Source organism: Danio rerio, chromosome 18 (genome assembly GCF_052040795.2).
Source record: "Danio rerio strain M-AB ecotype USA chromosome 18, GRCz13ab, whole genome shotgun sequence".
Taxonomy (NCBI): Eukaryota; Metazoa; Chordata; class Actinopteri; order Cypriniformes; family Danionidae; genus Danio; species Danio rerio.
Window position 1 is genome coordinate 16,503,885 of NC_141038.1, and position 27,950 is coordinate 16,531,834.

General features: G+C 34.7%; 1 protein-coding gene and 3 long non-coding RNA genes across 6 annotated transcripts; 1 reads left to right on the plus strand and 3 right to left on the minus strand.

Moving 5' to 3' along the window:
- The first annotated feature begins 3,110 nt into the window (after positions 1 to 3,110).
- cry1b (cryptochrome circadian regulator 1b) lies at positions 3,111 to 27,378 on the plus strand. Of its 2 annotated transcripts, none has more exons than XR_015514318.1 (13): positions 3,111 to 3,848; positions 16,040 to 16,148; positions 16,281 to 16,423; positions 17,887 to 18,071; positions 18,153 to 18,241; positions 19,444 to 19,584; positions 19,693 to 20,004; positions 21,018 to 21,169; positions 21,284 to 21,486; positions 21,959 to 22,057; positions 22,180 to 22,272; positions 22,378 to 24,121; positions 24,204 to 24,280. XR_015514318.1 is itself a non-coding variant. In NM_131790.5 (13 exon segments), coding segments are annotated over 13 exon segments (1,821 nt in total). In that variant the 5' UTR covers positions 3,120 to 3,690; the 3' UTR covers positions 26,513 to 27,378.
- LOC147832782 (uncharacterized) lies at positions 3,316 to 11,335 on the minus strand. Its single transcript, XR_015514810.1, has 2 exons — positions 9,886 to 11,335; positions 3,316 to 5,317 (listed from the first exon to the last, which is right to left on the minus strand). It is a non-coding gene; the product is annotated as an uncharacterized LOC147832782 (long non-coding RNA).
- LOC147839683 (uncharacterized) lies at positions 6,228 to 7,247 on the minus strand. Its single transcript, XR_015514802.1, has 3 exons — positions 7,123 to 7,247; positions 6,922 to 7,025; positions 6,228 to 6,349 (listed from the first exon to the last, which is right to left on the minus strand). It is a non-coding gene; the product is annotated as an uncharacterized LOC147839683 (long non-coding RNA).
- LOC137488261 (uncharacterized) lies at positions 7,311 to 8,497 on the minus strand. Of its 2 annotated transcripts, XR_015514804.1 has the most exons (5): positions 8,420 to 8,497; positions 8,107 to 8,144; positions 7,790 to 7,817; positions 7,551 to 7,610; positions 7,311 to 7,447 (listed from the first exon to the last, which is right to left on the minus strand). It is a non-coding gene; the product is annotated as an uncharacterized LOC137488261 (long non-coding RNA). The 2 variants fall into 2 exon arrangements; XR_015514803.1 differs by lacking the exon at positions 7,311 to 7,447 and having other exon boundaries at positions 7,473 to 7,610.
- Positions 27,379 to 27,950: the final 572 nt, after the last annotated feature.

Sequence of the window (27,950 nt, forward strand, 5' to 3'; positions counted from 1 at the left end):
GCCTAATTTTCTCCCTGAGGTAAAGGCATCGAACACAAATAGCTTCGGATCTAGATCTAGTAATTAATTTGCACATTATAATCAACCAGTATCATATCAATAAACCATGTGAGACTATACGAGGATATTGTCATGGTAGACTGCCATCTGGTGTTCGACCAAAACAACCGTAATGTCTCATTCACAAACTAATCGACCAGACTGACTAAAAGCCAGACTGAGACATTTGAACAGTCAGTGACATTACAATTTACTCCCATTCACCTAAAAAAAGTCAATAATTTTAAATGGGATGATATATGAAGGTGGCTGAGACTGTCCAGACTAATCCTCGTGATTAACGACTAAAACAGCCATCCCTTTAAAATCATCTGTAATGTAGTGGCAGAAAAAGATTGAACTTTAAATGATAAATCACCTCATTTACTTTATTGTATGTTAATGTTCTCTGGATCTAAGGCAAGTGCGAATCTAATCAATAAACTAATTGTGGCCTCGATCAATCTGGTAGTTTCTATTGTGAATGTTAATGTTTTTTTCAATCTGATCACGATGCTGATTTTTAATAAATGAGAAAATGTATTATCTGTAATGCAATATCAATATCTAAAGGTGCTAATACTTCCAGCATGCCACATAAAATTATACAATTTTGACATGGACCATTTTTATTGTTGTTCCACAGGAAAATGGTGCAGATGGAAACTTGACATGACATATATATATATATATATATATATATATATATATATATATATATATATATATATATATATATCACATTAGTAGCAGTCTTCAGGCAGAGTGCCTCAGTGCCCTAGCAGTGCCGATATACAGCCATATCGCGATGCTATGAGTGTGATGTTGCATTTATCCAACAGTTCAACAACATAATCGTATATATAAAAAAGAAAAGCAAACTTGGACAGTCTCAAAAACCACTTTGTAAAAGGAACTGCTTTCTTCCACCATTCGCATGCAGCTAGTCAGAACAGCAGAAACTTTTGCTCATTATCAAATGTCAATTTAAAACTAGTATTTAAATTATAGCGTAATGTCTGAAGCAATGACAAAACAGGTAATTTTGCTCACGTTTCAAGATTATAAGGCTGAACGGCATGAAATGCCATTAAAATACAGGGGATTTCACAAAAATTAACCCTGAAAAAGCCAAAGCATAGCAAACTACTAGATTATTATGGTATAAATTTAGCAATACAAAATACAAAAGAGAAAGATCGACTAATCCCATGGTCACACTAGAGCTTGAGCATGCAAACTTCTGTTGTACAGCGCTGCGAAAAGGGGCAGAATTAAACAAGATGAGTAGATGTTAAAAAAAGCTAGCTCCATATTTTACATTTCTGTCCAGAGAGATCATGTTTTGATTTTTAATTGGTCTCATGAAGTCAGAGTCAGGTCAGAGTTTACTAAGCTAAGTTGCGCACAAGCTGTGTATTCAGTTTAATGCATTCGCATGCATACTGTATGAATGGAAGTCTATGGGGTGAAACGTCCAGTGTGACCGCAGCTTTAGAATGTCACTTACCTGTTTTATGATTTGTTCAGCTGTAGTTTAAAATTTATGCTGAGAATACTGTTGAGTTTTTCTCCTTCTATGGGTGTCAAACTCAGTTCCTAGAGGGCCACAGCCCTGCACAGTTTAGTTCAAAACCTGCTTCAATACACTTACCTTGATTAAAAAACTAAACTGGTTAAAAACAAGTCTGCAGGACTCGATTAGTTTGTTCAGGTAAATTCAGATAGGGTTAAAGCTAAAGTGTGCAGCTGTGTGGGCAGAGTAACACACAAAAGTGAAGAGGCTGTATAAGTGCTGATATTGCGGAATATCGCATTTTCTACCAGCCATTCAGATTTGAGAACCAGACAGAACTGTTGTGTGTTGCGTTTGTGTGTGTGTGTGTGTGTGTATATATATATATATATATATATATTGCAGCTGGAAGGGCATCTGCTGCATTAAACATATGCTGGATAAATTGGCGGCTCATTCTGCTGCCCGATTAATAAATGGACTAAGCCGAAGGAAAGGAAAATGAACAAATGAATATACATTGCATTACACATATGTAGGTTTTTACTATTTTTTATAATATATGTAACATATTATGCCTGACTAATTGAGAGCTTGCATCATAAAGGCTGCATCCAGTTACTTTTGGACTAATAAGGTATGACTGACATTCCAATATTTCAAACTCAGATAGCTGCAGTTGGGTTCCTTTCAGAGGGTACAGAGATTTCTGACTCAAAATTTTACTATATTTAGTAAAAGATTACTATATTAACTACTATATTATACTATAAAATATAAGTAAAAAAACTTAAAGAAATCCTAATAGAATTTGTAATAATTTTAATTATTGCAGTCACTTCTGAGTGCTCAATAATTTCTAACCAATAACAATTGATAAAATAATTAATATTAGCAATAATTGTATGTAAGCCTATATGGTTTAATGACATTTAAGTGTCTGTATCAAATAGTATATAACTTGTAAATGTTTCAAAAGCACATTGGAAAAATTGTTGTAAAATAATATAAATATAATATTATAATTTAATGGCTAAAAGTTAAAATGGTTAAAAGTTGATTGTAAAAATATTATTTGTAAGTTTCAATAGCTTTTGCACCAGCAATGAATATGACCGCATATTAACTATTATACCACAAATATATCATTAACCTCACAGCTGAACTAAAGTTATGGCGGTAACGTTTAACAAACTAGAACTGAATTTCATCCAACTACCAGTGCACAAAATGTTCCTCAAAACAAAACTCATCTGTTACCTTGTGCCTCTGTTCATGTGCTTATCCGGGTACTTACACTTTGTCCAATCAGAGTCGAGCAGAAAAAATTGCACTAATACTTTATTTATTTCTGTGCACTATTATTTTAAATGACAATTACATCTCACGATCAAAGATATTCGAGAATATATCTACGTTTAAAATCCTACCTCATCCATTATTATATAAGGCAACGAAAAGCGCGGGAGTGTGTGAGCACACCGTAAAAACGTGATGTTACATTACGTGGGCGGATAGATCTGACCAATAAACTGCGTAAGTGCTCCTTTGCGTCAGCGAGTGGGCGGAGTCGACTGGTGGCTGACTGACGGTTCACGGGGTGAATTAAAATTGACATTCAGCTAAATGACAACAAACTCGCAAATATTCGACGCTCTCAATGTTATTTAGATAGAGAATATGCGCGTACATATAGATATACTCTAAAATACGCGTTTACTGAATGTTTTGGGAGGAAGTTGAACCGAACGTCTGTCGTCGTTTTGTTTTGTTTTGCCTTCGCATGTTGTTGACGTGCGCGTGCTTTCTCGTCTGTATTTTCCTACGCGTGTGTTATATTAATCCGCCAGTTTTACAGTAACGTGTTATGCGTATATTTTAAACACTAAATTTACTTTCACCCTGTTATCGTGTCAGTCAGTCACAGGGTGTGTAAAGCAGCTATATGAATTTTGTGATTCAGCATTCAAGAGCGCAGAGATTCAACTTCAACATGGGACAAGTTTTTCTTGAGCAAGGCTAAATCAAACGCTTCGCCAGATCTTACTTATATCTGATTTTTGGGGGGTTTACGAAGTTTTGGGAGTTGCTGGAGCTCTCGTGATCTCAGAAGGGGCTGCAATACATTTGGAGACATGGTTGTCAATACGGTCCACTGGTTCAGGAAGGGTTTGAGGCTCCATGATAACCCTTCATTGCGGGACTCTATAAAGGGAGCCGATAATCTGAGATGCGTTTACATACTGGACCCCTGGTTTGCAGGATCGTCCAATGTGGGAATCAGCAGATGGAGGTGAGTTTGCTTTTTGAGCGGGGCACGTGTGCGACCAGAGGGGATCAGACATTGCTTGTGACTAGAAAGCTGTCTGTATTTGGGATTGTTGTGCTTCATATCACTAGTGAATAAAGTCACTGGTGCTCTAGTTGCTGCCTCTGGATTAACTAGTGCAATGCAATAATTTCTGCAGCATGTTGATTTTTTTAAGTAATGTTTTTCTTTCCTTTTTTGTACCACTATGATATTGCTTCAAAATATGAAACAGAAATGTTTTCATTCAGAGCACTTTTTGCATAAAAGTGATCATCTTTTCAGACTTGTTCGTATTCCTTTTTCAACAAACTTTTTTTAAACAAAAAATGTATAAGGGGTTTCTTTTTATATATTCATAATATTAATATAAATCAATATTTGGTGCAATAAGCTTGATTTTCTGTCACAATAAATAAAAATGTTATTTTGGATCAGTTATTACGATATATTAATCAGTTATATAAACCAGTTATTTGACGAATATTAATATTGACATTTTACATTTTATTCTGACCAGTGCTTATTAAAATGTGTAAAATAATAAGTGTTCATACAAATTTTAACTTGTTAAGGATTTACTGAATTGTGTCGCCAAGTGTTTTGAAAAAGTGGCATAGCAAAAACATTAAATGACAATGAATTTGTTTTTGTTATTATATAATTATTGTTAAATATGCAGACAAGTATTTTTTGTTTGCATAAGTCATTGTTACTATATTTTCTGCAAGTCCTATTGAAATTTCAAATATCAAAAATAAACAAATAAACAAATGAATATCTATGTATGTTTGCATTTTAGGGCTGCAAGGTATTAGAAAAATCTGACATTGCAATATTTTGTTTTGCTGCAATATGTATTGCAATATTAATATAATTAGCTCTATTTGGAAAGATTCTATTGACTGGGATGATCAAGACTTTTTCTGTGGTGTGCATCTGCATAAATTCTATTAAATTAAAACCAAAAATAAATAAATAAGTAGTCCTTTATGGTTTTGGGGTAGTCTAACGGTATTCAAGTACAGAAATTTAACAATCAATTGTAAAATATTATGGTCATTGTATAAATAAAGATATTATTTAACTTTGTAATTTTTTTTATTCTTTTAATTTTTAATAAATAGTTCCTGCGATCTATCTATCTATCTATCTATCTGTCTGTCTGTACATATGACGTACAAACATATTTACATATGTACGTATGTATGTATATATATGTGTGTGTGTGTGTGTGTGCATTATATATGATCATAATAATAATATATTATTATGATAGGATTATTTAGTATAAAGATTAAAAGCTGATTTGAGTGCAGATCTGCATTTGCATTGTGACAATGCTAAAAGACTGTCTTGTTTACCTATTCTAATTTTGGTTGCTGGTTAAGAAAAGCCCTTCTTTGTGTGTCCATTTGAAAGACCATTTGATTGACTTTTTATTTAAGCTTACACTGTAAAAAATTTGACCTTAAATTCACAGTAAATTACTGGCTAATAATTGCATTACTTTCACAGTAAATTACTGTATGTAAATTCACAGTAAATTATTGTGAGGTAGTTCACAGTAATTTACTGTGGTTTTGTCACAGTAAATTATTGTGAAATTACAACCATATATTGTAACTTTACAGTAGATAATAAAGTCTGTTACTGTGATTTCACAGTATTATCTTGTGGAATTAACTGTATTTTACTGTGAATTTGCAATATGATTACTGTGATTTAGCAGTAGATTGCAGTTTAAATACCTGATTTAACTGTAAAGTTACAGTCATATCCCGGATTACTGTAATTTAACAGTTTGGTGCTGTAAAATTTCAAAGCAAATTTAGGTCACACAAAAAGGAAAATTCTATCTTGATTTACTCACCCTCAGGTTGCTCCAGCTCTGTTAAAAATGATTTTTTTTGTTAAACACAGGAATAAAAATATTAAATATTCCTCTTTGTGTCCAAACAACCTGAGGATGCGTAAATGACGACAGAATCTTCATTTTTGGGTGATCTGAGAAGACTCTAAAATCAAAATAAAAACAAACACACATACATTTTACAGATTTATTTAACAGTTTAATGACATCCGTGTAAACATTTCAGAAAACTTTCAAAAGGTGAAGGTGAAGCCTCAAAAAATACTATAAGAACATATTAATAAAAAAAATCTGACATCATATGTAGCATACATATAAAAAGCAGTGCTTCAGAGTGCGCTCTCTCTCTCATTTTATATATATAAATATATATATATATATATATATATATATATATATATATATATATATATATATATATATATATATATATATATACATACACATACATACACACATGAGAGAGAGAGACAAAACTTCTTGCTAAATTAGGCAGTCGTCTATTCAAGGTCAATCATTTCCTTATAATTTTACACACTTGCTGGTTGATGTGTCTTCTCTGCTTCTTGGACTTCGTCTGTCTTCCATCTCCAAACTGGTGCCGAAAAAGCACCTATAAGCAAAAGGGCAGACAAACAGTTAGCTTCATACAACACTACTGGGACACTACAGAGCAAAATTACTGTTAGCTCTGTTTGAACATGCTGACAATACTGTAGCTCAGTCAAACTGCAATCATTTAAACAAAAACATCTGAAAAACATTTCCATCACAAACACACAATCAAGAACAGTCCAACAACAAATAGTGGTTTTAATGACCTAGGCAGAGCATTTTAAAACAGTTGATTTGATTTACACCTTCTGTTTACAGACTATAATCTAATGCTGGGTTCACACTTATTGCAAAGGTAACACATGCATCACAGCACTTGCTCTTGAATACTAGCTGGATGTTTCTTGCATCAAGCTAATTTTTCATGATTTGAATATTAGTAAAATTTGGCAAAAAAAACTTGATTGAAGTTATACAGCACTTGTGTTGTATTCATTTCAATCAAGTTTTTTGCAAACATTCAAAATATTTTGAATATAAACGTTTTTTGAGTTTTACTTAATTTGTGCCGCCCAGTAAAAATTTCCCACTATTTATGCATTTGCAATGACTTGTATGTAATCCACTCACCTGAATAGGTAACTTCACATATGGTATAAGAGCCCCATCCTTTTAAAGACAGCTTCCCCTCTGGTCTCCAGCACAGACAAACAAATTGAGTCTGCAACACACCCCTTTATTACAAGGGGACAAGGGGAGTCATGACTTGTGCTCCTATACATTCCTTGTTTAACCCCCCCAAAACAAGCCCTCAGTTACAATATTTATTACCTTAAATTCCAGAGTGCAAAAGGCATCTTCAGCATACTTCAGTTTCAGACCAGATCCAAAGTCAGTTGTGAAATCCAGGTGAGGTCCCATGACCACTCGACCCTCCAATGAATAAGACTAAAAGGGGGAAAGAAGGACTAAATTAGAGGTGTTTGTGAATAATTAAATTTGTTTGTAGAAACAAAGTTGACATTCCATGCTCTGCCTATTAAAAACCAAGCAAACAAACACACATGCCCAGTAAAATTGCTAATAAAAATAAAAACTATAGTTTAAAAAAATCTTTGTCTAATATTTACTACGACTGGAGGTACTGGTGGAACTTCTGGAAGAAGAAAAAGAGTTTGTACAAGAAACTGCTCACAACAAATCTGTGAAAAACCTGACATTAAAAAATCTAATAAAAATGAGGAAGGCATCAACATTACCTTTAATAATCAAGCAAGGGTTGATTGGTAGCATCAGTGTTTCAACATCAGTGACTGAGGCTGCAAAAAAATATGAATATAATAAGAGTAGAATAAGACTCAACCTAACACACGCACACACATAATCTATATATATATATATATATATATATATATATATATATATATATATATATATATAGGTTTAGATTGTGATAATGAATTTAGGTTATATTTGTGTGCTCAGAATTAACACTCACCTCACACTTCAGCTATTATCAGTTACACCTGAACACCAAAAAATAAAATCTACAGTTAGTGACAATATACAATTAGTTCTCATTAGTAAATGTTAGCAATGCATTAACACCAGTGAGAAATATACAATAAATACTGTGTTAGTGTTAGTTTAAAAGAATACAACTGAATTGTATTAAGCCTCATTTAATAAAACAGACTTGTTTCATAATGAGTTTAGTTTATTTAACTAACTTAACGTTAACGTTACAGTGAACAATATTAACGTACATGATGGTGAGTAACCGTAACGTTAACTTAAGTGAAGGTCAGAGCTTACCTTAGTCATTTCACCTTTACTTCAGTCTTGTAAAGTTACTGAAACAGAAAATGCAGTTAACAAGAAGTTAATTAAAGAAAATTCCCTTTCTTTTTTCAGGAACTAACGTTAACGTTATGCTAATACCTCAGAAAACACTACAAGCACAATCTGGCATCGTTAATTTCTTGTTTTAAAAAAAGGCGGGCTTAAACCCTGTACGTGCGAGTACAACTAAAGTACTCAGTAAATTCCTGTTAAGTGACATGCACTATACAGAAATACACATACAACAATAATTTTTTTTAGTTAAAAGTCATATTTTAACACTTACCGAGGATGAATCCGTTGGGTGAAGAGACTACGCAGGCGTTGTCTGTGGTGATGGCGCTTGTTGCGGTCGAGTCGAGTCAGTTCTGTTTAATGAATCGGCTCCTTTAAGTGAACAGTAAAGAGTCGAATTCGGCTCCTTTAAGTGAACAGTAAAGAGTCGAATTCGCCTGAAAACGATTCCTTTTTGTATAATATTGTAAGACGCAGACATATAATTCATTAATATTTCATCATATTGCTTGGTTCGTATACTGCTTGTACACGAATTGCTTGTTGATGACTATGAGCTTATGAACACGTCTGATAAAATATCTGAATCTGATTCATTGTCACACGAGTCCTGAACCGAAGCAGTGCAAAAGTGATATATTGATTGAAATATAAAGTTAATTATTTTCTTCGCCATTCAAAATATTACATATCTCTGACTTTAACAATAAGAATAAAGTTCGTTTGGAGTGTATTGAGAATTATTATTTTTTCCTCCCAGGATTCATTTCGCACCAAGCTGCATCAAGCTGTAATGGTGGATGAGAAGGCACATAATATTATAAATATTGCTTGTAATATGTAATGAAATAAAGTTTTAACACTTTTTCATGCGAGAATGTAGTTCTTCAAAACTCAAATCTGTGGATTGTTAGTAAAGATTGTGTGTAATTTTAAGTGTGTTTTGCCGGTAGCGGAGATCTATGACCTCCAGGCGGTAACGGCGCTCATTACTCATGTGTCTTCAGGCTAGACATTGGGACAATTGCCCCGTCTTCGATGGCTCTATATGCGTCCGAAAATGAAGTTTTAACTGTTTTTCATGCTAGAATGTAGTTGTTTAAAACTGTAATCTGTGGTTTATATATATATATATATATATATATATATATATATATATATATATATATATATATATATATATATTCTGAGATTAGTGACCTCCAGGCGATAACAGGTGCCCAATACTCATGAAACCGTCTAAAACAGACATTTCCCTTGACATTGAAATAATTGTTGGCTGTTTAACAGTCTTTGGTTTCATAAATTAATTACTTTTTATTCCAGTTTATTATGTTTTGGCTAAGCACACAGTTATGTTCATTAAATATTATTTCCTATTCTATGTTAACTGTATAAAATTAAATAAAGGTGCAGTACAACCAAAAAGATGTTGGTAACCAAATAGTTTTGGGGGCTATAACATCCTGTTATTATCTGTTAAAAGTTCATTTGTAATAATTTCTACGTTGAGTTAAAAAAAGGTTTGAATTTCTATAACTAACGTGCAAAAGATATAGCCCTTTTCACAGTAATTTGCTGTAATCATGCTACCTGCCGTAATTTTACAATAAAATTATGAATACAACATATTACTGTGAATTTTTCAGTTAAATACTGTGAAGGGATACTAATGTAATTTACTGTGAAAAATTACAGTAACTTGTTGTGAAAACCTGGAAATTTTTTACAGTGTACACTACCAATTTATAAGGACTTGTGTCTTGCCAATACAGACAACTCCACTAAGAAACTGCTTTTGCTGTTAGTAGTTAAGGGCTGTATCTTCATGAGAAAGTACTATATTAGGATCTCCTAATGGGATACTTGAGTGGTCACCCTCTCATAGCGGAGCGGTGATGTAACATACAGTTCCTCTTCTTCTCAGTCGGTGCAGGACATGTGGAAGTAGGTCAGTGTGTCAGTAGATGCTGTTACCTCATTCCCCTTCAGCACTGACCTACTTCTCTCCTCCTTCAAACAACCTCTCGCCTACAGTACACCACCTCTCCATTGTTAATCTGTTGCCAAAAATACAACTCACACAAAGGCTTCTTTTGAGAGTTCATGTGTGTAGATTTCCTGGATAGCCCTACAGTATTTTTAATAGGCATGTGTCAAACGAAGCCCAGCTGATGTCGTAGCAATAGTGAAGTACTTTTGAATTTATACACCAATGTACAAGATGTTGTACTCATTTTTGCCTGTTATTACTTATATGCTATGCAGTGAAAATACAGAAGCTATTTTAAAGGGTTAGTTCACTCAAAAATCCAAATTCTGAAAATAATTACTCTCCCTTATGTTGTTTCTTACTCTATTTTGTTGATCCTTGAATTTAAACTGAAAATATTTTATTGCAAATCTGAGTTTTTTTACCTATAACATTAAATCAGTCCATCATGTGACTGATTTAAGTCGCATGGACTGATTTAATTTTATTAAGTGAGTCAATTTATTTCTGTGAAGTGACAGGTGAATACTGTGAATACAGAGTATAGTATATTGTAGTGTTGTAACGGATCACAAGTCTCATGCTTTGAATCACAATATGGTTTTTGAGTCATACAGTAGATCGGACCATTTTTTAGTTCAGCAAAAAAGGGAGGAGAGGTCAATTGGTTTCCATTTATACAAAAATATGACTGCAAAAACCATTGGTTTAACAAACAGACTTGAAACGTAATTTTATTAAAAATAAAAATCAGAAAAGCACCAGCTGAAAAATAGGGAAATATTTGAAAACGAAAAATGATCTTTGCTACTGTTGCGGATAATGCTAAATATAGAACTTTTAAATATCTAACATCTTGTACAACAGATCATATTAATTTTTAATTAATGATTCAACAATTTGCACATAACTCTTAAGGGTGTCACGATCCTCCAAATCCTCGATTCGATTACATTTTCGATTCTAAAGGCACAATTCGATTCGATTTTCGATTATGAATAATTAATTAATTAATGACCAATTAATTATTTGTAGTCTAACGTTTAAACTACCTGACCTGTACGGTCTTTGTTTTACCCATAAACAAATCATACAGTAAATGAATAAAGGCAAGATACACACATAATTACCACCTGTCAATCACTTTTTTTCTGCGGGACTCGGGAATAGGCAGTGATCTGTGTCGTTATAATGGCGTCTGTAAAAAAAAAAGACGCACAACCAACAGGAACCAGCCAACAGTATCTGAGGTGTTCGCTAAAATGACAAAGTACAAGTGAGTGAAAGATTGAAGCAGTCCTCTGACTGCCTGGACCTGCTGTCTCTAGCGCATGGCTGTGTATGCGTCTGTGTCTGTGTGGTCACGTGATGTGCATTTTCAGAGTTAGAGAGGAAGGAGGGCTGCTCGGAAATGCTACACGCCACTGTGGATAGCAAATCGTTGTCGTTCTAAAAAGGCATTTAAAAACAAAGACAGTGTAAACAGGGCCTGAGTGTGTACTTTTTCGCGAACGGATTTGCAAAGGGGGCGGGCGGAGGATCGCGATGCCGGTGTTGTCTATCGGACGGACCGTACGTAATACGTACATAGCAGAGCTTGCAAAACTGTGTTGTTGTTTTTTGTCAACAACACCAACGTTGTCAACATAACTCACTGAAAATCCAAAATGCTTACACCCCGGCGACTTCATTGAAAGAGGAGAGGGTTTAAGTTCTGTCGACGGGTCTCCTGCTTCTGCAGTTTAACAAGCACTTCAACAAGCCTGTTTTTTTCCCGCTTGGCAAGCCAAACCGACGTGACATGGGGGCGTGGCAGCAAAGACGATTCTATTTTTTGATTCGATAATCGAAATTGAGCATAAATTTAAAAATCGAAATCGTGACACCCCTAATAACTCTCTATGTTTCATTATAGGTGGAGCATTTTTGAAAACATTCATTCATTCATTCATTTTCTTTTGGCTTAGTCCCTTTATTAATCCGGGGTCGCCACAGCGGAATGAAACGCCAACTTATCCAGCAAGTTTTTACGAAGCGGATGCCCTTCCAGCCGCAACCCATCTCTGGGAAACATCCACACACACATTCACACACACACTCATACACTACGGACAATTTAGCCTACCCAATTCACCTGTACCACATGTCTTTGGACTATGGGGGAATCTGGAGCACCCGGAGGAAACCCACGTAAAGGCAGGGAGAACATGCAAACTCCACACAGAAACTCCAACTGAGCCGAGATTCGTACCAGCGACCCAGCGACCTTCTTGCTATGAGGCAACAATACTACCTACTGCGCCACTGCCTCGCCTCCCAGTACTTCTGTGTTATTTAATTGTTTGTAACGAATTGAAACAGTGTAAAAACTGAATCTCTTGATCAAATGCAGATTTGAATGCAGCGCTTCAAAAGATTTATAAACATATGCAAATCATTATCATTTATCATTCATGTGGCGCGGTTTGAATTGAGATCACGATCTTTTAATGTTTAATAGTGCAGCTTTACACTGAATGCATTAATGCAGGTTAAAGAAACAGTGACAGAAAACACCATTAATTAATAACCTAAGAAAGCATTTAGGTAGGTCTCAGCACAACTTTTAAAGACATCATTTTACAGGGAACCCAAAATGCTTTCATACACATGATTTGAATGAAGCGGGATGCGATCTCTCTGCAATTGTTATAAATGTTGGATTAACCCACAAGTTGATGGGTGACGTGCATTCCGAACTGTGGGGTTGTGATCCATACAAATCATGGATCAACCGTGATTCATTAACACTCCTAGTATGTTCGTTGTCGTTTTTAATTATTAATATAATTAGGGCTGCACAATATTGGAAAAATCTAACGTTGCAATATATTGTTTTTCTGCGATATACATATTTGGAAATAACTTAAGGTCACTTTATTTTAAGGTTCAGTTCTCGTTTTAGCAAACCCTTTTGACTTTGCTTACACTGCAAATTTGCTAAAATTGTATTCTTTCCAAACAGACCTATTCATTTCATATGCTGAATTTATACTTAATATCGCAATATATATCATAGAAAAATTAAATATTTCAATGTCAGTTTTTTACAATATCATGCAACCCTAAAAGTGATATTTAGCCTTTAGTAATGTTGTAATATTGATTACATATTTCCATAAAAAACATTTTAAAACTCTTTTTACCATCCTCAAACATTTGAATGGTAATTTATTTTTTTTAAACACACAGAAAGCAAACTTTGTTCTGTAAACAAAGCACAGTAAACACTAGTGTTCTGTGCTCTTCGTTCCTTTAATTCTTACTTGCAGAACAATCAGCATGTGAGCTTTCACATGCAGGGAAATTAAACACAGTGACTTTGAGAATGAATGAGTGGTTTCATCTTTATCTTGACCTGGACGTACTGTAACGGATCAGACGTCTCGAGGAAAGGTTACAGACAGGCTCAACTGGCCGCAGCTGATACGCAGTCCTTCAAGGGGAAACTCTAGCTCAGACAGGATTATACCCTTATTACATATTAAGAGGCACCAAAGAGAAAGTCATGTATGAAATTTAAAATGTGTCCATGTGTTGGTGACTTTCAGCCCCATATACTTCACTGAAAATAATGTAGCATAGCAGTTCTCAAGAAAGGGTCCAGACTTCAGGACCTCAGCCAACTACGTATAAGGGAGGATTCAAGAAGATTTAAAATTATTAAATATAATAAAGAACAAGCAATAAATTTAATTAAATAACTTGCAAGGATAAGGTAGACATTTTAGAGAAAGAAAATTGTTTAAAATTCATATTAAGAAAATTATAAAGAATGTAATTTTGTAAGCTCTACAAAATTATCAAAATTCTGAACATTGAGGTATTTTAATTTTTGGAAACTTGAAATGTAGTCATTTTAATTCTGATTATTTTAGTTTCTTTTATATATATATATATATATATATATATATATATATATATATATATATATATATGGGTCACAATAAGGTTCATTAGTTAATGTTTATTAATGCATTTACTAACATGAACAAACAATGAACAATACATCTACTACTGTATTTGTTTATGTTAGTTAATGTTAGTTAATGAAAATACAGTTGTTCATTGTTAGTTCATGTTAACTCATGGTCCATTAACTAATGTAAACAAGCATGGACTTGGATGTTAATAATGCATTAGTAAATGTTCAATTATGATTAATAAATGCTGTACATGTGTTGTTCATGATTAGTTCATGTTAGTAAACGCATTAACTAATGAACCTTATTGTAAAGTGTTACCTATATATGTATGTATGTATGTATGTATGTATGTGTGTGTATTAGTGCATTAGTATTATTAGTGCTCATAGTTTCGAAAACAATATTAGGACTAAATCCCTTTGACTGTTATTGTGGAGAATAAGGGCCCAAATGTGTCTGTAAAAATTAGCTTACAATATCTGTTGAATAATTAATTTATTGCATAATCAGGAATGTGATTCTTCCATAAAAATACATGATAAAATAAAAATATGTTTCCCCCATGGTCTCTATCGTGATCAAAGCAGACAACCCGTTAATTCCAAATGCCTTTCAGGGATGTAATTGTAGACCTACCTAAACTACTGTGTAATGATATTGTGTAGTTCTATTATGTGGCGAAGCAGCTGACAATATGCAAGATTAAGAGTGCGTGCTTGGCTGTGCACACATTTTCCTCGCTCATATTTGCATGTCACAACCATGTTGTGCGCTCTATGTGCATTATAAATACAGCTGCAGGATGCACATTTGTTGTTCTCTGCAAGTCATCTGTCCTTATGTCTTCATTAATTCAGCGCTACAGCCTAACACCCCAAATTTAATACCTGAAAATGTCACAAGTTTAGATGATACTACAAATTTAAAAATATATTTTTATAATTAATAAAACTACTATAAACGGGGACTAAGCCGAAGGAAAGGGAAAGAAATGTCTTATTAGCGATGTATGATTTTTTTTTTTCTGCCTGAGAATGTCACTTTAAGCTGAATACTAGTGTCTTAAAAATATCTAGTAAAATATTATTTACTGTCATGATGCCAAACAAAATAAATCAGTTATTAGAAATGAGTTATTAAAACTATTGTGTTTAGAAATGTGTTGTAAAAAACTTTTCTCCGTTAAACGGAAATTTAACGAAGGCTAATAATTCAGGGGCGCTTATAATTCTGACCATAACTGTATATAATTTTTTTTTGAAGGGAAGACAAGGTAAATCTTAAGTAAATCTTGCTTCTTTATGGGTGGAAATCAAAACATGTTTCATGCATGCCTTTTTAAATGCAAATGAGCTGAAGAGGGCGGTTCCATTACAGCTCGAGCCTCAGTTACTTTGTCAAAAACCAGCAACATCTGTATCCGCTTTTAAGTCTTGTCAGTTTAAATTCCTTGTATACAGTTGTTTGTATATTCACACGGGGCGTCAGCCTCAACGCTTCTCAATTACTATTAATTAAGTTAATACTAAAGTTGAAAATTCCTCAACTTTTCAAGCCCCAACAGAAGCCTCAGCCAATCAGATCACTTTATGCAAATATCCAAGCTCAGACAGTAGCCAGTTATGGTCTAATTTTGTTAAGACGATCACGTCAGAACCAATTTCAACGAGTGAATTAGGTTTGAGTGGATTGAGCGTTGCGATTTTGCAGATCCATAACATAAAGGAAGTTAGAATGCAGTATAATAGGGCAACTCATTAAGCAGCATGCAGTTTATTTGTTTATTTTGCTTATCAAATATGTAGTTTCTGAGTGCCCTCTACTGGACCTTTTTAATAAGAGAAATTCCTCTGTTTTTGCTATGAATAGATTAAAATTAAAATACTGATTTATTTGCTCATTCATTAAATTTTGATAATTTTTTGTAATGCAGGTTTTTGCTGCAGTGTCTCGAAGACTTGGATGCCAGCCTTCGCAAACTAAACTCTCGGCTCTTTGTAATCAGAGGACAACCTACAGACGTCTTTCCAAGACTATTCAAGGTCAGTGAACAGACCGCCTGGAAACTCTTAGCCAGTACATGCCGTGCTGTGTAAGTGTATTTATGCTGTGTCCCATTTCTGACTCTCGCTCTCTCTCTCTTTCTTTTTCTCTCTCTCTCTCTCTATCTCTAGGAGTGGAAAATCAGCCGGCTGTCATACGAGTACGACTCAGAGCCCTTCGGGAAGGATCGTGATGCAGCCATTAGGAAACTAGCCACTGAGGCAGGGGTGGAAGTGTTCGTCAGGATCTCCCACACACTCTATGATCTGGACAAGTGAGTGGATCTGGAATCAGTGCCACATGCCCAAATGACTCCCACATAGATGCCAGCAGTCCTGTGGGAGGCAGTTCGCAATCGTGCTTGATATTTAACTCTTTAGTGAGAAATACAGGACACATAGGCAGATATTAAGTCATTCCAAATATACAGAGTTGTATTAATCTGTTGAATAAGAATCTTGAATGGCATTCAAAATACTAAATATTCTAATAATCAAAAATAATACAGTAATTTTAGTTTGAATACAGATTGGCTAAATTGTAATGTTGTATTTTATAATATAAATCGGTTTTAGGGACTCTAAAACATACTGATATGCATGCAAGGTCGAAAAAAAAATTCATGGTCTTATAATATGAATTTATTTTTACCTAATTATCAAAGCGACTTACGTATGAATCGTTCAGCGATTCACAATCGCCTCACAGCAAGAAGGTTGCTGGTTCGAGCTTTGGCTGGGTTAGTTGACGTTTGCATGTTCTCCCCATGTTGGCTTGGGTTTCTTCCGGGTGCTCCCGTTTCCCCAACAGTCCAAAGACATGCACTATAGGGGAATTGGGTAAGCTAAAATTGTCCATAGTGTATGAGTTTGAATAAGTGTGTATCGAAGTTTCCCAGTGATGGGTTACAGCTGCCGACCCCAGATTAATAAAGCGACTAAGCTGAAAAGAAAATGGATTGAATGAATTAATGAATATAAATAGAAACTTAATAGATTGTTTCCTGTTTACGAGATGCTGTAATAAATTTGAACGTATTGTTTTTACCATGCATACGTAGACATTGCATATAACATTAGATCATGAAACTTGATTTACTTGAAAGTCTTGGGAAAATCATGGAAAAGTCATGGAACTTTATGAGGGGATGAACCCTGTATATAATATTTTAAACGTTGTTTAAACATTTTTTGTTGTTTAAATTTATATAATACTAAAATATTATAAAATTACTTGTAATTGTAATTAACACTATTCTACTTATATAAAATATGAACATCTATTTTAATATTGGATCAAATATATAATTTGCGGAAGACTCTTTTATAATAGAACTTATATTAAAATGTATAATTTGTTAATATTAATAATATTGTAATCACTTAATAATATGATAAAATTGTATTAACAGTATTGTATTATCATGAATATTTTTCAAAATCACTTAAATTGTTACATTACTAATGTGTTTTATAAGTTTAGATTTTGTTTTCGCATATTTTCAAGCAAATATTTGATAATTCAGCTGATATCTGAAAAACTAGTGAATTTGTTTACTTTTAAGTAGTATTGTAAAGTATTTATTTTATATTTACTTTATTTCATTGATGAAACATGAAGCAAAGTATTCTTTAACACATTTTATATTAATATGAAATGTTTTAAATTTTATGAAATGTTTTCGCTTTTGTAAATGCCAAAAAAGTCTTGAAAAAATGTACTTTTTCACCTCTCTAGGATCATTGAGTTCAACGGAGGCCAGTCTCCCCTCACCTATAAGCGATTTCAAACACTTATCAGTCGAATGGATCCTGTGGAGATGCCAGCAGAGACAATCACAGCTGAGATTATGGGCAAATGCTCCACACCGGTCAGTGATGATCATGATAACAAGTTTGGTGTACCGTCTCTGGAGGAGCTCGGTGAGACACCCATGTTTCCTCACTTAGCATATGTGTGCATGTCTTTGAACTGCGATTGTAAATGAGGATACGTGTCTTCAGGTTTTGAAACAGAGGGACTGTCCACTGCTGTGTGGCCCGGGGGAGAGACTGAAGCTCTGACTCGATTAGAGAGACACCTGGAGAGGAAGGTAAACAAGTACTCTATTACATTACGTTCTTGAAGTATGCATTTTTACATTATATTAAACTAGATATATGATAATGTTTAATATATCATGATAGTGAACAATATCACCATATTGATATTGTGGGCACTTAAAAATCTGTCAATAATTATTGACATATTTATTTTTTTAAGCATATTCACATTGTATTTGCAGTGTTTTTAACCCTAAGAGTGTCATCAAATGCTGGGAGATTTAATTGATTAGTTTAATAGCTCAAACATGAATATATTCATATGCTAATCTGGTCTACTACATACTGAAAAATTGATTAAAATATTATTTATAGGGCTCTATAAATTACAGTTAACACTATGCACTAAAAAAAAAGGATAAGTTTTATCAATCTTAGGGAATGTTAATTTCTTAGGTGATGCCTGATAACACATTTAAATCATAGTTGTAGTCCTTTTATTCAATCTAGATTATGATGATTAATAAAAAGTCAATTGTAATTTAAGCTAATAATAACACAGTAATGCAAGATTTACCCTTGGTTTCACAAACAAGGTTTAAGGCTAGTCAAGATTAAATTGCATGTTTGAGCTGTCTCAACTCAAAATAACTTGCGGTGAGATGTCTTAAAATATGTCAGTGTCATTTTTTTTGTCTCCAAGTGCACACCAGTAATATTTTTCGAAGGCCATTTTTATAAATGTGTCTTAAATAGCCTTATTTAACTAAGGCCAAGTCCTGGCTTAATCTAAGCCCTGTTTGTGAAACTGGGCCTTAGTCTTTTTCACACTCTTAATTTTAATCCATTATCATTTACTAAAAACACTTGTGTTACATTTGTTTTTCTCTGATCAGTTATATACTTTAAAGCAAACAATGTTTTGTTATAATACCAGTTTTTCAACTTAGGCCAATATTGTGATGATTACTATTATAAGCCTATGTTTAACTATACGTCTTATAATTAAATATATTGCGCACTTTGTGCATGTAAATGTAAGTTCGTGATCGTGCCCATCCAAGGTCATTATAGTTGGACCCATCTTGTAATGGTTACTTCAGGATAACAAAGCTCGAATAATTTTAAAGTGGTTTCTTAAATGTGACCATGAGTTTGCTATACTCGACCTACACAGTCACCTGAAATACCAATGAGTGCATGTTGTTTCTTTCTATGAATTATTACTTATTGTTTCTGCTTGTTTTTGCAGGCTTGGGTGGCTAATTTTGAACGCCCCAGAATGAACGCTAATTCTTTGCTGGCCAGTCCCACAGGCCTGAGCCCTTACCTGCGGTTTGGCTGCCTCTCCTGTAGACTTTTCTATTTCAAACTAACAGACCTCTACAGGAAGGTAAAGATGACCTTGTTTTGACTTGTTAATCAAAGCAATATATGATAGGTTGTTCCCGCCTTTGAAAGTTTGAAAGTATGAAAGTTTTTCCCGCCTTTTCGATCGCAGGTAAAGAAGAACAGCACCCCGTCTCTGTCTCTTTATGGCCAGCTGCTGTGGCGTGAGTTCTTCTACACAGCTGCAACTAACAACCCACATTTTGACAAAATGGAGTTCAATCCCATCTGCGTGCAGATTCCATGGGACAGGAACCCAGAGGCTCTGGCCAAGTGGGCAGAGGGTCAGACCGGTTTCCCGTGGATTGATGCAATAATGACCCAGTTGAGGCAGGAGGGATGGATCCACCATCTGGCCAGGCATGCAGTTGCTTGCTTCCTCACACGTGGAGACCTGTGGATCAGCTGGGAAGAGGGCATGAAGGTACTGCAATCAGTATTCTGGATTTGCATATTGTTCTGTAATGATAGCTATAGGAAGAAAAGACTACTTGAATATTCTGTTTCTCTTGAGATATTTTGTATGAGTTTGAGTTAAATGTTAATATTTGTTTTATTCAATAGCATTTCTTCCAAATTAAACAAAAAGTTGTGTATTTTAGTGAGAGAACTTTTATAAAGAAAAACATAATTGCTCAAAATAACAAATGTTTTTACCAAAACAGGGTTATTTCACCATATATTATTTTCTTAATTTTTCATAAATTAAAACATTGAAATTGCATTGCTTAAAAATTAAGCCTAAACATTGCACTTTTTGAATTTAAGTTATTTGATTGAAAATAAATGGTCTAATTGACCATTTTTTTATTTTAAATTGGGAAGAAATGTCATCAGCAGTTTATAGAATAAAAAAGGTATGCTTTACTCAACAGGGTAAATAAGGTCCATGGGGTCTTAAAGTAAAAAAAAAAGTCTTAAATTTCAAAAACTAAATTTTAAACCATAAAAAGTCTTGAATTTATTGAAATATTGCCTTGTACAGTTGGTCTTAAATAAATTTTAACTGGTCCTAAATTTTCTGTATGTAAAGCTATCCAGCATCAAATTACCAACAATACATCTCAAAAAAACTTTTAAATAAATAAAAAGATCTGTATAAAGTTATGTTGAAAAAAGAATGTATACAACTCGAGTCTGCTTGTTTTGACATTATGTAAAATTTGTGGCTAAGAACTAATTAGAATGTTGTTATTTTTTCTGCTGGGCCAAAAAATTATCCTTAATGTTTAGCCCTAAATAGGTCTGAAATTTAATTCTTGATGGTCTTAAAAAGGTTTTTAAAAGTCAAATTTGTTAAATTTGACTTTGTGAAACCATTAGAAACCCTGCTCAAAAACATAACTATAAATCCAGAGATACTGAATTTACAGATGGTCTCCTAGATTTTCCAAGGCTGCATATTGAAATTATATTATGCTGGTTTTCCCTATAAAGGTGTTTGAGGAGTTGTTGCTGGATGCAGACTGGAGCGTCAATGCAGGAAGCTGGATGTGGCTTTCGTGCAGCTCATTCTTCCAGCAGTTCTTTCACTGTTACTGTCCAGTGGGCTTCGGTCGACGTACTGACCCTAATGGAGACTATATAAGGTGCCTTACTAGACCCCTGCTTGTATTGACTAATATTGACAATATTGTGAATAAATTGAAGGATTCAATATTACACCTTTCTTTGAAAACATATTTTTTTAAATATTTTTTCAGACGCTATTTGCCCATACTGAGGGGCTTCCCTGCCAAATTCATCTATGACCCTTGGAATGCCCCAGAAAGTGTTCAGAAGGTCGCCAAGTGCATAATTGGAGTGCACTACCCCAAACCAATGGTTAATCACGCTGAGGCTAGCAGGATAAACATTGAGCGAATGAAGCAGATTTACCAGCAACTCTCCTGCTACCGGGGCCTTGGTAAGAATATGGTGTACTTTTCAAATGCTCAACTCTTAGAAATCTAAATCAATCATAACAGCCCTCAAAATGGTTTAAACATATTAGTGAATATGTTAAAGCATCAGAATTTCTACAGAAATATGGACTTGCCACTGCCACTAGATACACAGACACACTGCTGTAAGCATGTACAATATGCTTCTGCAGCCAAACAATAATATCAAAGACAGGTGGAGCTGGGGTAGGTGGAGGGTTTCAGAGAAACTTTGATAGCATGTTGCAGTTTTAATCAACATCAAACACTAAACCAGACTTTTTAAATGTTCAGCAAGCAATATTATTGGCTGCAGAGGCCAGTCAACTTGCCAAACGATAGCTTGTATATTTCATCAGCCTGTGCCATTTAGATTTACATTACTCATCTAGATATTTGAACTGATTTGTCCAGCTGTAAGATCTTGGATTTTAATGGATCTTTATGTAATGTCAGGGCTCCTTGCAACTATTCCATCAAACACAGCCAACAATGAAGATAGTAATGGAGCAGGTCCTTCCTCGGGAGACACACAGGAGAGCACTCACATTACAGGTATACAAACAAGCACTTTATCAGCTAGCTTTTTCTTTCTAATTGATCGAAATTTTGTAATATCGTGCACGTATTGATCATCTATATTAGCAGTTTGGTTAATTTTATTAATGTTTTACCAGTGCACACCTTACCAGCAAGTTCTCAATCAGAGTTTCCAGCATTTGCAGTGTCATGTGGTCAACAGCTTGTCAACAGTGTGCAGCCACAGACAGGTGTGTATTCAAAAGGATGCTTTGAAGTAAATGTAAGCTGCTTACATGTGAAGCGTGAAATAGACCTTCGGCTGCTTGAACAAGAAGTCTTTCTTTCCAATCTAGGTTACTCAGGTGCTGGCATGGTTGGACAAGCTCACAAACAGACACAGAGAGGTGAGTTCTTTCCACACCATCTCAGGCTACATTTACACTACTGAATGTTTTTAAGATGAAAACGCTCCTCATCCAGACTGGTGTTTTTAAAACAGAAAAAAATAGCTCTTTCCACCAGATACACCCAAAAACATCTACTTAGTGACTATTCATCCTCACTCGGTATGCACATATTTTGCTGACATTTGTTTTTGCCACTTACCAGTTGTGTAATGGTCATATCGGAGGGGATTGACGAACCATGAAAATATTAAGGATGCTCTAATTGATTGGCTGAAGATCGATTTACATTTAATGACTCGATCTGTACTCGCCAGTCTAGGCAATCTCTTGAACGGATCACAGGTGTTCGTTTAGAAGTTTTCAGGTCGCACTTGTGCTCCTGTATATTATACATACCCTACAGCATTCACAAATTAATGATGCATATGGAGGCATGAGCGAAAGCGCTCGCATCACAACAGTTAAAATATATACAAATGCGGTGCAACCTGTTTATACAGGTGGCTCAATTCCTGTTTTTTTTTGTTTTATTTACTGTGTTTTGAGCAGCTGTTACATGAGTGGAGAGATTGTTTGTAATATTTCTTACAAATTTTTATGTGTTATATTATTTTCTGTAAAGCTGCTTCTGGTCATGATACAGTATGTTCACACCTAACTGGTTAAAAGAGATGTGTTTAAGGGATTATATGCAACAGCCTTAATTTATTATCTTGGGTAAGGAGAGATCGCCACTTGATTTCATACTTGTGCTTAATGCATTATAAAGCTTGAAGCCTTGGAATCGGTACTCTGCATCGGCCAATCACCATGATAAGGAATCAGTACTTTGTATCGGCTGTAAAAATCCTGATCGGAGCATCCCTAGAAATAGTACAAAAGAAACAGTACAACAGCATCTTCAAACTAAAACGGGGTCTTCAGTGTTTTTAAAACACTCCATTTTTTGTGAGTCGAAGATGTAGAGTAGAATTGACACCATGTGTAGCCTTAACAAAATGATTTTAAAACAAAAACCCATTAGTGTAAATGGCACCTCAGACCCTTTATACACTTCTCACTGTTAAAATGACCACTCATTAAGATTATAGAGTAATATTAAAAGTACAAATTCATGTTATGCAACTTACAAATAGAATTGGGTATCGTTTTAGTTTTTACGATGCAGGTGCTAAATGGATACTGGTGTCTAAACCAAATTGCATACTTGTGCAATATTCTTTGCCATTTTGAAGTATAAATAAGTGTAAGTAGTGCGTTCACACTGAAAACTCTTAAAAATAATAAGTGCACTTTAATTACCCGAATTATGCACTTATTCAGCGGTTAAAATTAACTGTGGAATGATAGACACTTAACGCACTTAACAGCCGCTGCTTTGCTCACGTAGCGGAAGGGGCAGAGCTTTCAGACATTGATGTTGGATAACTTTATTTGGATTGTGAAAGCAAAATTCTCCTACGAGAGTGATTATAGCGCCTCCTGATGGTGAATGCAATTATACTCATGGCAGATATTATTTGGTAGTTTGGTAGTCATTTGTTTCGTTAATTTGCCAACTGTCAAACGTCATCAGGGAAATGGTTTGAATTCCCGCTTAGTAAAAAACATTCGTTTTCCATTTGGGACAACACTACATGCATATACTATGCTGTTGAGTGTGTAAGTGCATAAGTACATAGTGTATAGTGTGCCATTTGGGACGCAGCTAGTGCCTTTATCGGTACTTTTAAATAAGAGACACAAAGCAAAGTTGGATTACATAAAAAAAGGCTTTTCTGAAAAAAAAAAAAAAGTAATTGAACAAAATACGCAAAAATAATTTAATATGAAATTCACAAAAGAAAAACTTGCCGTGCTGTGTTTTTCATAACACTTATGTCCAGGGATTGACATTAACTTTTTTTGATCACCAGCCACTGTGGCTAGTATTTTGTTTTTCAACATTACTAGCCACTCACCATTTTCACTAGCCACAATTTTGTTGTTGGGAAAATCTATTGTATATGCATAAATTCGACTTTGACAAGCTAAAATTAATTGATTTAAACTTTGTGTTATTGCCACATGCCTCCTAGTTCTTTTTTTGTGTGTGTGTGCTGTAATATGCGTGGGTTGTGGTTTCATAGTGTCGCATTGCAATTAGCTTTTATTTCACATGACTTTTCAGGGCTCAACACTATATGGATTTACCCATTTTTCTGGAAGTATTTCCTTGCCACACATTTTAAATAATGTGTCAAAATAAAGCTGCAAACAAACACTTTATTCAACAAAAAATGTTCTAAAAAACAATAGACCTTAAAAAAATCTCTTCTATATTATGTATCTAAAACTATGCACAGGGGTCTATTCGGGCTAAAAGTCCCAGATCACCAGTTAACTATGCATAAAACATATTAAAGCAATGTTATTATAAAAGATAATAATTAAACCAGATTAACAAAAATAACTAAGCAAAAGAAAGCCGATGAAAAACATTCATGTGTGATAATGAAAGAATGATTGCATGCACACGGTTAACATTAGGCCCATTAATAATCTGTTCAAAGAAGGATACAGAAAACAATCTGCTGCTCTGAAAGTTTCAATGTGCACAATGGTCTCCATCATCTGTAAGTTGAAGATGTTTGGAACCACCAGGACTCTTCCTAGAATTGGCCAGCCATCTAAGCTGAGTGATCGGGGGAGAAGGGCCCTAGTCAGGGAGGTGATCAAAAACCTGATGGTTACTCTGTCTGAGCTCCAGCATTCTTCTGTGGAGAGAGAACCTTAAAGAAGGACAACTATCTGTGCAGCAATCTACCATTCAGGCCTGTATGGTAGAGTGGCCAGACAGAAGTCACTCCCTGCCTGGAGTCTGAAGACATCTGAAGGACTCTCAGACCATAAGAAACAAAATTCTCTGGTCTGATGAGGATAAAATTAAACTCTTTGGAGTGGATGCTATAGGCGTCATGTTTGGAGAAAACCAAGCACCGCTCATCACCTGGCTAGTGGCTAATACCATCCCTACAGTGAAGCGCGGTTGCTTCGTGTGAGGAAACGGCATAGTAGTGTTTAAACACTCAGGCGCTTCACATCTCCTGCTCGCCGTTCGCATGATTATCCTCTCATTTGGTATTCACCTGCTTTCTTTTGCTCATGCGAACAGTTGTTTTTTCAGTCATGCTGCTTCTCGATTGTAAGATCAAACTTGCAGGCATATTGACAAATGCTCATAAACTAAACTTCTAATTTTTTGTTACAAGCCAGCGCTGGCAATTTGAAAATTATTTGCAATCAGTCAGAGAGGCTAGTGGGAGCAACTGTCTAACCCGCCACAACTGAAATCTACCAGCATTTGGTGGGTTGGCAGGTGTTAATGTCAAGCTCTGCTTATGTCTGTTAAATTTCTTAAATACAGTAGCTGCTGTCAACCACACAATGGCCTGATAAAGTGCTGACATTTTCAGACAAACGAAGTAGTGCAAAAATGATTCCGAGCACATGTGTCAGCTGCTCATACATCAAATGCACAGTTACAATACTCAAGCTGGGCACATACAGTAAGCAGGTTTATCAATTAATTACAAATTACAGTTAGATTACTCGTGGTTTACTGATTTAAAATATAGCCTATTGATGTCTTCATATTAAGTACATTTCCAGTTCTCACTACCTGTTCCTCTGATTTCAGCCAAAGCACATAAGTGACACCAAAATCAATTGTTCCAATTTAGTCCAAGTACTTACTGGTTAGATTATACAGTCGGTACAATTGCAATATTAACCTGTGGCTGTTTACACTCTAAAAGCAATCTGACTATACTGTATGTATTTTCAAATATCTTTGGAACTGGTCAAAATTTGACAAGCTCAAAACCTTTCAGACTTCATTTACACATGCATTTAGATTCTTCCACTTGTAATTTCTTCCACTTGTAAATGTCGGCACCTGACATTTGAACAATAATGTCAGAAAGAAAATATAACCTCTCCGTTTTTGTCTGCAGTAAGAGGAATGACTGCTTTTAAGCGACATGGTGAAGACCGAACAACAGATTTTCCATCAAAGATTCAGAGAAATGACGGCATCTAACCAAGGAAGCAAGAATAAACACACAAACCTTTCCTCAGACTAGTGATGAGACCAAATCTGAACAAAGGACATCTCTGCATGGCTAATCCACTCCTCCATGCTTCGCTTTGCCCTTTATGCTTTGCCATCTTGTTATTCTGCTTGTTTAGCTTGAGTTAGCATCAAGCGTGGTGGACCAGGAAACTGTAAACCAAGCCAGTTGATGTGACACAATCTACGTAACTACAGCATTTTATCATGTAAGCTGTTTGTTGATGAGGAAAACGCTTTGTCGTATTATTCACACAATCCACAACTTGTATGTCATTTCTCTTTGTGGCCGTATGTGTCTAGCATACCATTTAATGTCTATTATGTGCATTGTTTTGCCTTTTATTTTGGCAGTAATTGTGTTTTAAACAATTCTATAAAATAAAAGAGGGATTTATTGAGAAACTCACATCTTAATAGTGATAAGCAAGACTTTATCAGCCATTAATTCAAACCTTTAGTAGCACTTTGATGAATTAAATAATTTGAAGTTCAATTTTAATTTATAGAGAAACGCATTAAAATTTAAAAACTAAAATTCCAGAGCAAGAAACATTATATTTAGAGTTTTTGTTTTGCTTTTTATAAGCGAGTAATTTTATCATTGAGGCCTGTGGCACTTATAAGCACAATTGGATTTGTTTCAAGGTCTACTATGTATATATTAATGCTTATATTGTAAGTAATTCAGTTGGCAAACCATTGTACATAACTTCTTTTTTTCTTGCTCATTTACAGACTTGCCATTGTATATTTTTTATACGAGAGATAATACATTTTTTGATTGCCGTAATGTCTTCTTTATAAATCACCATTAAAACATTATAGACCCTTTACTAGGTTTCAGTGACTGATAACCTGTTCATCAGTGTATGCACTTGTAAAATGGTGTTATTGACTAAAGGGATGTTAATTATGATCGGTGTTGTTTAGTTGGAACACATTTAATCATATTGCGGTTTTATTTTGTATGAATTGCATATTCTTTACATGAATTTTGTAGTCAGACAACTACAATAATTAAATTAGTTACAGTGTATGCATTCCTAAGAACTTAATTTAGACTAATTTAAAGCAGATTTTCTATAATACGTCACAGTTAGACTACTGAAATGCACTTCAAATCTCAGATTTCTCGCTTTCAGCTGGTCCAAAATGCTGTGTTGAGATTTATGTGTAATAGCAGAAAACATGACCACATTACCCCTCTTGTGGGGGTCTCCATTGGCTGTCTGTCCAATTCAAAATTGATTTTAAAGTGCTTTTACTGGTATATAAATTCCTTAATCTAGCCCAAACCTATCTCTCAGAGCTGTTGCATTTTTACACTCCCATGAGAGCTCTTAGATCAAGTGATCAAAATCTTCTTCCTCAGTCCAGATTTAAACGTAGAGGGGACAGAACTTTC